This window comes from Helicoverpa zea, chromosome 25 (genome assembly GCF_022581195.2).
Source record: "Helicoverpa zea isolate HzStark_Cry1AcR chromosome 25, ilHelZeax1.1, whole genome shotgun sequence".
Lineage (NCBI taxonomy): Eukaryota > Metazoa > Arthropoda > Insecta > Lepidoptera > Noctuidae > Helicoverpa > Helicoverpa zea.
In genome coordinates, this window is record NC_061476.1 from 380,081 (window position 1) to 391,264 (window position 11,184).

An 11,184-nucleotide genomic window follows, 5' to 3' on the forward strand; every position below is an offset into this window, starting at 1 on the left:
AAGGAGTCTTCCTGAATATTCACCAGCATTTTTGTAAAAAGTTCGCATTGATCAATACGTAAGTACGTACATTATGCGTGAAAGTAAATAGTTATAAATATTTTGTAAGTTCATAGACGTTATAGTTTTTATCTTGACTTCATACCTTGGCTTCAATTTGTTTCATCATTCTGTCGTTTACATTATCATCATCATTAACTGTATTTGCACTTAAACCAAACAAACCAACCTCAGTATCTTCATCCAAACTAAACTTCCGTATGTTTTCCAAAACTATCCCCCTCCCCCCACCAGGACTACTCCTGAATATGTGAATGTCTGATGTAATACGAAAAATCAACCCGTGATCGTTGTTTGGCCAGCAAGTGTGACTCGACTGTTCTTCCATGTATTTAGCTAGAATACATTCTAGAATTACTTTATAAGTGATAATGGAAGGGACATTGCAATTTAAATAGAGGAATAAGAGGAAAAAAATGTTATACTCAAAGATTTATCTAAAAGTTAATGCCACTTTTCGTTGTAATTTTACAACTCGAGAACGGGCTCACACCTTTTTATTTTAGCAGGGGTACGGTCTAACACCTATCAAAACCAAATGTATATATAGGCTTTGTTCGTAGTTTTTAGTAGATGGTTTATTTGAAGTTTGACAAAATCGGTCGAACGGTTTTTCATTTATTATTTGCGTAGCGCTCTTACCGCTTGTTTACTAATAATACGGGAACTAAAGTTATAAAACTGAAAGTTTGTTCGTTTGTATCAACGCGCAAATCTCAGGAATCATTGAGGTGATTGGCAAAAATTAAAATGGTTAGATAGCCCATCTATTGAGAAAGGTATATGCTACTTTTTATCTAGGTATTTACGTGGATGCGTGCAGTAGTTCCCACAGGACGCGGTTGAAACCGCTGGCACATAATAATTCAGTTCTTTTTTGTTTGAATGTAGAAAAGTAGAAAATTTTACACTTTTAAATTACATATTTTGTGTGAAGAGTATTGTGACAGCTTATTTAAAGTTTTCTTTCTCATGTTGCTTTATTTTCTTTTGGTTTATTTATTTTGATAACTGCACATTTTACATATTCACATTTCAGGTGTTTAGAGTACACATATATTGTAGGATTGATTTCTTAACAGAAATTCAAGTCCAACACCACATAAAAATTCGGTTGACAAGATCTGACTTTTATCAGTCAAGTTTCTAAAGCTCTAACATACTAACCATGTCCATCCCTATAGTACCTAATAGGACGTAACCATCACCACACAGGAAACTTAAACCAGTTAACTCCCCATTCCTCATAATAAGTCATTCATGGTCACTCCAAAGTGGCATAAATCACGTTTCTCCAACAATAAAGGTTTCAAGTCGACGCATTACGATCCTGACGTTCCATCTCACGCAGTCGACTCTTACGACTCGCAGAAGATTGATGAGCTCAACCACGGAGTAAGGAAAGATGAGCGGATATGAAATAATGCAGGTAGGTCAGGCGCCTTCTTCTAGGTCAAATACGTAAAGTGGGCCTGACCGAAATGTGTCAGTTACGAGTGAACTAATGAGGCGTTCGGGTTCTTCGTTATATCTTTTTTTTTGGTATGTCAAAAATCAAATGATCACTCCTGCTGTGGGTTAGCAGCGGTGAGGGAGTGTCAGGCCCTTACCGACTAAAACCGTTATGTTTCATCGTAGGCCTTTTATGTACCAGGGCCGCGGTAACCCTTTCGAACAATCCTGCAGCCCCGGCAGGCCTTGGCCTTGCTGGGCCCCACTGGGTCTTTGGGATATCTGTCAACGATTTTTGGTATATCAAAAAATGATCGGATCCAAAATAGGCGTGTGAGGGACATGCATGACAGTAACGTTCATCGTCCCCCGCTCACCCGCATTTTCGCGCGCTAATTTTCCGTTATGGCACCTCCGCTAGTCATTTTATTCTCCAGGAGGCTAACCATGTTTTTTTAGCCGTCCTCGAACGAGGACGGAGCCATCTTGCCGTCAATCTGACGCACAAACAGATATAAATAATTCGAGTGTTTTTTTTCAGTTGAGGTTGTGTTAGCAGTTTTCATGAGGGGAGTTCCCGCGGTTTACATTAGGAGCCAATATACAGATAAATAAAATATAAGGTAAAATAATTATTTTAGTTGTATCTTTTTACGATATTATTTAAAACTACTTCTCTCCAGCGATTTTACTCGCTTTCCGAGAGAAATGATTATCGCATATGGATAAAAAGTAACCTATGTTCTAATTTAAAAATATAAAAGCTAAGTAACTGCCAAGTTTCATCATAATCGATCCAAGCCAGTGAAAGAGTAACAAACATATACTCTCAAATTTATAATTTTATCGCATTTATCATGTAATGTAAATCTTAATAGGTATCTAAGTCAATGTAATAAGAAGAAATCTTAAACTTTTATCATTTCCCAAAAATAAATCTACTCATCTTGTAAATAATAATTTATTTCGACACGTTAACTCAATGACCAATAACATCATGATGACCAGTTTATCTCCTCAAAGCGGCAACCCGGTGACCTGTCGGATCCAGCCCCTGACCAGGGGGATGTTGCTGTAGACCCCTGGTTGCTCCTTCATGGCACAGCCGACTCCGAAGGAAACCAGGCCTACTAGCTTGCCGTTGCTGACCGCTGGACCTCCTGAATCGCCCTGGAGAAAATAAGTGATCTGAATGTCGTGTTGGTACTTAAGATCCCTTTTTTTTCTGTCGTTTCACTTCATCTGTTGAATGGACTCCAAGAGTCCGCCGTCAAAAAACACGCATCTGTGTACAGGACTCGTGGACTCCAACCATTCCATCATCAGTCATCATCATATATGGTTGGTATAGGCCGCCTCCATATATCTATGTCTCCTACTCTCTGATGCCCCATAAATATGCTCCTTCAAGTAATAATTTGAAAAGATAATAATCTCCAACTATGATTATCTACCTAACTATAAGTATCCTTGTTTTTACCTACCTGGCCTTTCACTTGATTTTTGTAACCAATAGTTTTCACAATGCACCTAACTTTACAGAGAGAACATTTCTCTATCATCAGAATAAAATGACAAGTGAATAACTAAAATACCAGCGGAGATACTCGAATAGGTTTTCGAGCTACGTTTCATGCATTTTTTTCATCAAAAACAATACAAGCAATGCCAAAGCATCTGTAGTGTCACGTTCCATATTTTTTACTGAAATCCGTGCCAAAATGGGCAAACCGAAATATAATGCTCGCGTATGTGACAAAATGCCAAGTTACTTTAAAAATACAAACGATAACGTGATATGGTTAAGTTTGCTGCATATTCGCGTTCCAAAATTGCAGGGAACAAGAAAGAAAAACCAGTCTCAAATAAACTATAATAATCTAGCAATAGCTAACTTATGAAAATCAGCTAAACTCGAAGATCCGAGCAGCCCACCAGTGATACAAATATAAAAATAAAAAATCATTTATTTAGCTTTTGAACCCAGTTGACCTAGTTCATAAATTCTTGTATATAGTTGAAGCTATCTATTTAAGGTAACTATTTGAGGTAACTTAGGTTATATATATATATATATTTAAGGTAACTTTCAATTTATAAAATCCCCTTCACCACCTTCCATAAACCAAAATTTATAAATTTATTATCATAACAACTAAAATTTAGGTAAACTTGACTTTCAAAAGTGCTGATTTTCATCCTGCTTTAAATAACTGACTTTTTATCTTTATCTTTTATCTTATGGTGAAGATGTTGGTGATCGAATCCAGTCTTAAACTCCATGTTACCTGGCAAGAATCCTTGGTCCCGTTAAGATACCCTGCGCAGAACATCCGCGGCGTGATGGTCTTGTAGTTGGTAAGCGGGAGCGACTTACACTGCGCAGGCGCCATCACCGGTACCCGCACTCGCCGCACTATGTCTTGCATTACGCGTTGCTGTAATTATGTATAGAGGTGCACTAATTTATAAGCCTACTATAGCCAAAAAACTCGGTCTTGACGCTTAGAAGTCAAAAATTTTTTGGGAGGTGCACTATGTGATTGTCTCTGTGATCTTATGTTCCTACTTTAGTAAAAAAAGTTCGGTCTTGACTAAAGAGATTTAAACGTCAACCATTTTTGGAAAGTGCGCCATTTCATTGTTCTCTGTATTATGTGTGATGATGATGGACTTGAAAATTTTTAAGTCAGGAAACTGATAATTTTTTATGTTTTCAAAATTCAGGTTCCAGTTTTAGTCACAATAAAATTGTTTAAAGGCTTGCAACATTTGCAACTTTACAAGTACAATATCAAGTTAGGATCTTTCTCATGGAATTCAACTTTGATATCGTCTGTCTATAATCAATGTTAAAGGGCTTGAATTTGTGTCTATTTACCAATTATGTACATGTAATTTGTATGTATACAACGAGCATCTACAGTAAGTTTTATGTCACTAGCAATCAAGAAATCATAAAAGCCCCTCATACCATGTCCCCTTACCTTATACTTCGTATGTCCCCACCCACTGACAGAAACCAGCTGTCCTTCCACAATATCCTCAGTAACCCCTATAGCAATAGGTCTCGAGCTAGGAGTGACAGGAATAGCCGTCTCCAACAACACGAGCTGGTAATCATAGTCGTGGGAGTGAAGGCGCGTGGTGTTCCACAAGGGATGCACGAAGTGGGCACAGATGCGGTACTTCTTGGCTAAGCTGCGTTGTGAAGACCCTGCTAGTACGAAGGTTTCTTTCGTCCTGTGAAAAGGGTTATGTTTTCAATTTGAGAGGTCCAAAAGTCGAAAAGTGGACCCGTGAAATTAAGAAATGGTGATTTAATAATGTAAGTATCTCCTGTTAAAATCATTTTTGAAAAACATTACAATTATATATTGATGCTCAATATTTGCAATGTTTTACCAATCAATTTTTCTTTCTTAGCAATCGCTTTAAATTAACAAAATTCGAAGTGATTTATCTCCAAAAGCATAATGATTGAAAGGTCTTTAAAGTGAAGAGCCCTCGGTTGTAATGAAGCCACTCTTTGTTCAATAGTATTAGAGAAAGCCTTACAGAGATTATCAGGATTAATATCATACGCCTCGTTTGTTTGAGACACGCTCTCAGCGCAAACATTTTACAAATGATTGGTTTCGTTTAAAGTTTGACTTAAGTCCCTTTTGAACGACTGCCACTAATGGTTGAAAATAATGCTGTTCTCAATTGAGTAAGGGATTAGTTTAATTGGAATAAAGTGTTGCATGACATTTGAGATCGAATTGAGAAATTCCAAATCCACGATATATAAGGGTGGGTCCTGCGTGAGCGAATCAACCCTAACGCGAAGGCGAAGCGAATGCAATAATGTACTTCGCTGCACCTACGTGCGATTAATCACGCAGGCCACTTCAAAAGAAATGGAGTATTTGTTTCGCGTTCGCATCTAAGTCGCCCACATAGGACCCACTATTATTGGAATTTTAGGGCATCATTGGGGCTTTGGCATCATCATGACCACAGGTCCTTCATCCTCCGAGCCTTTTTCCAAACTATGTTGGGGTCGGCTTCCAGGATGAAATTGGCCATCGGACCATAAAGCCTGTCAAAATATTGTTTTTAACGTTCTAGAATGATCTGTATAGTTACTAAAGTTTTCAAACGTAACGAATACTCACTTACAATGCGCAGCTGTGATGATCCACTCGGGAGCAATGATGGTGCCTCCACAATAGAGGCCGTACAGCACCTGGTATGGAACCTGCTCTATCGTCACCTGGCTCCCTCCTACTATCCTCCAGTCAATCTGCAGATATAGAATAAGGATTTGATTCAACTGATGTACTGGTTTTTGGAGTTTCTTGCCGGTTCTTCTACATAAGACCCACTCTTTAACTTAAAGGTATAACTTAAAGTTTGACGTTTCAAAAGGCTTTCTTAACTTATTTGAAAAAAAAAATACTTGACTTTCACTTTGAGTTTGGTGACAAAGTGAAGGAGGAACGTATAAGAGCACAATTTTCAATGTCAGTGTCCTCAGTTAGGTACTATTGCGTCTTATTTGGAAGACAAGTCCCAAGCATTTGGAAATCTGTCAATTTTGACAATTTCTGAGCAACGATATTTCCCACTGATTCTTCTAACATTAAAACCCAAAGCCTCGTATGTAAGATGCACAATGACATTTGGACCATAACTGCGAAAACTCTCTCTAATTCTATCAGCTTAACTTACAGTGACGGGTTTGTCAGCATCCCTCGAGTCTTCATTCCTTGGCTCTAGCTGCTGAGGGGGGGTGGCTTCGTGGAAGTACAGGTAGGTGCGGGGTGGGACCCGGCGGGTGATGAACATGCGGTAGTATTGCGTGACGCACTCGCTTGATAAGACCCCGCTGTATGTCACTGGAAGAAGAAGTCAATGTTAAAATGCGGAGATTGATTACTGGTAAAATGGTTTGAAAGAATTATGGCTAAGGAACACTGCTAAGTCTCATCATCTCCCGAGCCTTTTCCCAAATATGTTGGGGTCGACTTCCAGTCTAACCGGGATATTGCTAAGTATGTGTGCGTAAAAGAAAAATTCTGATCACTAGGTCAGTGTGCTGGTAGCAGTCAAACGTTTCACTCGTATGTTACAAAAACTACCTAACTTAACCACAGCTACACCATGATGCAAAAAATTATATACAAAAAAAAAGAACACTGTTAGTCACTGTTCACCAGTACATTGATTGTTCTGCTTTCCTACTACTTTTTTTTGAAGTAGGCTATATTATATACTTAATCATATTCGTCGTCACTCTTATTGATTTTATATTTTATTTTTATGTTGTAATATATATATATATACAAAATATATATATATACAACATAAAAATAAAATATATATATATATATATATATATATATATATATATATATATATATATATATATATATATACCACTTTTTATGGTCCCCACAAAGTTAAATAATTAGTTCTTCAATATCACGCTGGTGTGGCCATTGGGAACATAAAAGAAAAAGGCTTTCCAAGTGGTGTAAATATATAACAATACTTTTATTAATTTAGAAGAAATTATATAAACGTGCTCACAGGGAAAAATTTGTACAGAATATATATATATATATATATAAAATTAATATTAATATATATATATATATTATATATATTATATATATTATATATATATATTAATATATATATATATATTAATATATAATAATATATATATATATATATATTATGTATTGAGTATTTATGTATTGTATCATGTTTTTATTCATATCGTTTCATGACTTTCTCTTTCTTTTTTTTTTTTTGTACTACCCATTTATTTTCTCCCTTTAACCCGATGGTTGACTGGTAGAGAATGCCTTGAGGCATTAAGTCCGCCAATGTACCTTTTTTGTACATAAAGTATAAATAAATAAATATTCCAATACATTGAAAACAATATGTACTTAAACTGACTCTAATATCTATATTAAAAACGACCAGGCCGATGCGTTTGGAAAAATAGCGACAAAACTAATTAAACAAGTCTAGCCAAATGTTTAAAAGTTCTAAACATTTTGGCAAAAGCCTGGACTGATGGCGTTAATAGATTGTAACAATATTTCAAGTATACAAAGTGCTCAGATATCCCCGGAGATTGATCACATATCTGTGAAAACACTTTCATTTTCATTCATTTCTAACATGCACATTATCATTCCTTTCGCAAGGCGCGGGAATTGCAAACGATGAGGCTAAGGTGCTACAGTAAGCGGGAGAGATTCTTTAACCGCGTTTTAAAGGGAACTAATTCATGCATATAGAAACATATTAAATGTGGTGTATTCTTCGGAGTCGTCTACTATATTTTAATTTCAATAGATTCAGAAGTTTCACCGTGAAATCGACAAGGAAGCAATAGTCAGACAGTCACGTCCGTCGGTGAAGTGAACCTGTCAATTTAAGTTTTGCGGAAAAAATATTGATAAAGATAAAGTACATATGTAGAAAAATCACAAATCAATTCCAAATGCTCGAAGATTATTAATTATTTAGATTTTTTAAATCCATTGATTTGTGCGAACAGGGCAGGAGGAACAAGAAGAAGATTTACAGCCACACCAAGTTTAAAAAATCTATCTTTTAATTTTAATAAGAAGTGTTTTTTTTTGTTTTTGTTTTTTGTTTTGTATAATTTTCTAGTCTTAAATTCTATCGTTATTTAGCGTATGTTGGGTAACCTGTAATTGGCGTAAGTCCTAGTAATAACAGAAATTGTACTCTAAGCTTAGTCTGCACAGAAGCTGTTGGTAAACCCTTTTAAATAAATAAATAAATAAATTATACTTTGCCGCTCAGCATGTGACGCGACCAAACCCCTATTTCACTACTAAGTGAAAGTTCAACTACTGAACATAGCTTAGCTTACACACATACACGCACATTTTTATACATATAAAGGTATATGTATCAAAGTCACGTGTGCTCGTGAAGCACGTAGCTATCATTTGAAGTTGTGGTGAGCTATAACTTAGCTATTACTTAGGGGAGAAGCTACTAAGTAGTGCAATGTTATTTTGATAGTAACTTGTCGAAGTTAAGTGGAAGTTTTAAGTTTTAGATTGTTCTTAAATTGAGTACATGTCATTTTATTTTTACTATCTTCTGTTCATGAAGTTGTCGACGAAAAATGATTTTTTTAGTTGGTTTTAAATGAATTCGGAATAAGGTTGTTGATTTCTGTATCAGTCGCGTTTTAAGAGCCTACATAATAATAAGCTGTTTCACCGCTGTTCCGCTCATGTGTGAGAGAACTATTTACCGCACCCAAAGTAGCTTAATGTTCTTTATAGGTAAAGCTTTTTACTATGTGTATAGGTAATAAATTTAATTTAAATCGGTTGAACAGTTTTGGTGTGAAAGCTAGACAGACAGAGACTTTCGTAAAATATTAAGTAGTAAGGCTTTATTTCTGGGAAAAAAGTTATGAACATATTTCAAACTCTATTCTATTTTAGAAGCAATTAAAACATTAAAATGTTGTTAGCGCGTGAGTGCAGCATGATATAATTAGACCGAACATAGGTATAGTATTACCTCTCAGAGAAATCTAAGACCTTTGTAAGACAGAGTGGGTTGTAGTTTGTTTTCAAAACCTTGGGCGGGTTAGTGGGCGTTGATACCTACCTACATGTTTTGTGTTATTAAAATTATACAAATTACTATAGTAAAATTAAATAAAATATGCCAATATACATAATAGAATATCTTTTTCATCAGTACATGTTATTTAATTTTAGATATTAACGAGGAAAACTATAGGCTATTTTTTATCCGAGTTTATGAAGTTGTTCCCACGGGATTCGAGAAAACCCGGTTTCGGAAGTCAGTTTCTAAATATAAATCTTAAATATTACAAATAATACTAGTTATAACCCGCGGCTGCACTTTGTAGTTTTCTCCTATTGTATTCGCAAAGAACTCAATCTACACACAGCCTAAGGCTCTCCCGCACTATTTATATTCTAAGCTCTTTGATAAAAACAAATGAATACAAACAATTAGCTGTGTATATGCTTTGTAGTGGGTTAAAACTGTATGAAATAAGAAATTCTTATGATATCGTTTCTAAGCACCTTTTTTTTATTCCTTAGTTTTCTTTGTGTACCCATAATAGGTATACTAATCTATGTTCCTGATGAAATACTCTACCAATTGGTGAAAACCGAATGAAAATCCGTGTAGCAGAATTTGAGTTTATCGCTATTAGACAAACCGAAAGATGCGACGGAGATCTGTATCTTTTCGATCATTGTTCAATTAACTAAGTACTGACCAGCTTATTTCGGGTTTGTCTAGAACGGTGTCCAAAGAACTGGTAAAAATACTCGAAAAGTAATAAATAATGAATTGCTGATTCCTAAATCAATATTTGTACCTTCGACAATACAAAAAAACATCAAACTACCCACCATTAGTGCACCCCAAAAACCGGATCACGAACAGCGCACAGACGAAACTCAACACACGACAATAATCACACATTATTACTAACAAACAAATTGATTACTAGAACCAAATATTAATAATATATTAAACCAACATGGCCGCCTCTACCAGAGGTAACTAAAACAATGAATGTACAATAACTTGTTGTACATAGTACTGTGACTGATGATCCGTTCACGGGTTTTAAATATGCCCTGATTGAAAAAGGTGATAAAAGATTTGTGACGTCATTAGAAAATGTTTTCAGCCTAATGATGTTGGTTGTTTAATTAATAGTGGCCATCGAACTCAGTACTTACAAATTAAAGAAACAAGTCTGTAAAGAGTCCTGCTTGTGATTTCTCTCCGGTCGGGGCGGATTGTCGTCCCATCAGGCTATGAGAGTGGAGGATCGGGAGTCCACGTATGTCTGCTCAAATATTTGTGCTGTATAAAATATGTGCAGCTGTCTCGTAAATGAGTAAATATTTTGTATTTGTCATTTTCTATGTGCGCTTCCAGGTCAAACTGACAACAAAACAAGTAAATGCTCAGTCAAGCCCCTACTGCCATTTTTAAAAGCTAACTTCAATAGAATGCTTTGCGTCTCTGACATCGTCGTATACATTGATAGAATTTGGTTGAGAAAGAACATAGATAGTTTCGAAACTTCAAAAATCTGACATTCCTTCACGCCATCCTTCACGTGAAGGGTCTGATGATTTTCCACTTCAAAACAAAAATAGAATACACATGTCCCCATTCTAGACTTTGAAGATGCAACGGTAAACAATGGTTTAGCGTCTAACTGGTATGATACAAACGTGATATTGACCTTCTCCGACTATCCGTGTGAACCGCAAGGCTTATTGAACTAGTGCTAGTGTCAGACTTATAGTGCAAGTGTATTGAGCTGACAATTGACGACGGCTTAGCTTTCAAGCATATAGACATACATATGTAGGTCTGATTGTAATACTTTCGAGCCTGGTCTGGCTTCTAGAATATTAAAAGCTTATTAGGTGCCAGGTGCATTTTGTAAAAGTAGGAGTGAAGTAGGTAAGTCCCTATGTAGAAAGTTTTCAAGCATATAGTAGTATATATAGTATATATAGTAGTATATATATATATGGCGCAATGGTCATCATGCCGGACCGCCGAACCTGAGGTCCCGGGTTCGATTCCCGGTTCGGTCGACATTTGTGT

The 11,184-nt window shown here is 36.1% G+C and overlaps 1 protein-coding gene across 1 annotated transcript; it reads right to left on the reverse strand.

The window, feature by feature from the left end:
* Positions 1-2,459: 2,459 nt before the first annotated feature.
* LOC124642728 (trypsin 3A1-like) lies at positions 2,460-10,035 on the reverse strand. The gene is made up of 6 exons (XM_047181334.1): positions 9,963-10,035; positions 6,229-6,395; positions 5,673-5,800; positions 4,500-4,755; positions 3,801-3,950; positions 2,460-2,682 (listed from the first exon to the last, which is right to left on the reverse strand). The coding sequence occupies exons 1-6, from the start codon at positions 10,033-10,035 to the stop codon at positions 2,530-2,532; spliced, it is 927 nt and encodes a 308-aa protein (XP_047037290.1). The 3' UTR covers positions 2,460-2,529.
* Positions 10,036-11,184: the final 1,149 nt, after the last annotated feature.

Excerpts from the sequence above, each read along its gene's own strand:
- LOC124642728 (XM_047181334.1), bottom strand. The coding sequence starts at position 10,035 with ATGTGTGATTATTGTCGTGTGTTGAGTTTCGTCTGTGCGCTGTTCGTG. Across the intron at positions 5,801-6,228 it reads ATGCTGACAAACCCGTCACT|ATTGACTGGAGGATAGTAGG; the intron begins GTAAGTTAAGCT and ends CTATATCTGCAG. Across the intron at positions 4,756-5,672 it reads ATCACAGCTGCGCATTGTAA|GACGAAAGAAACCTTCGTAC; the intron begins GTGAGTATTCGT and ends CCCTTTTCACAG.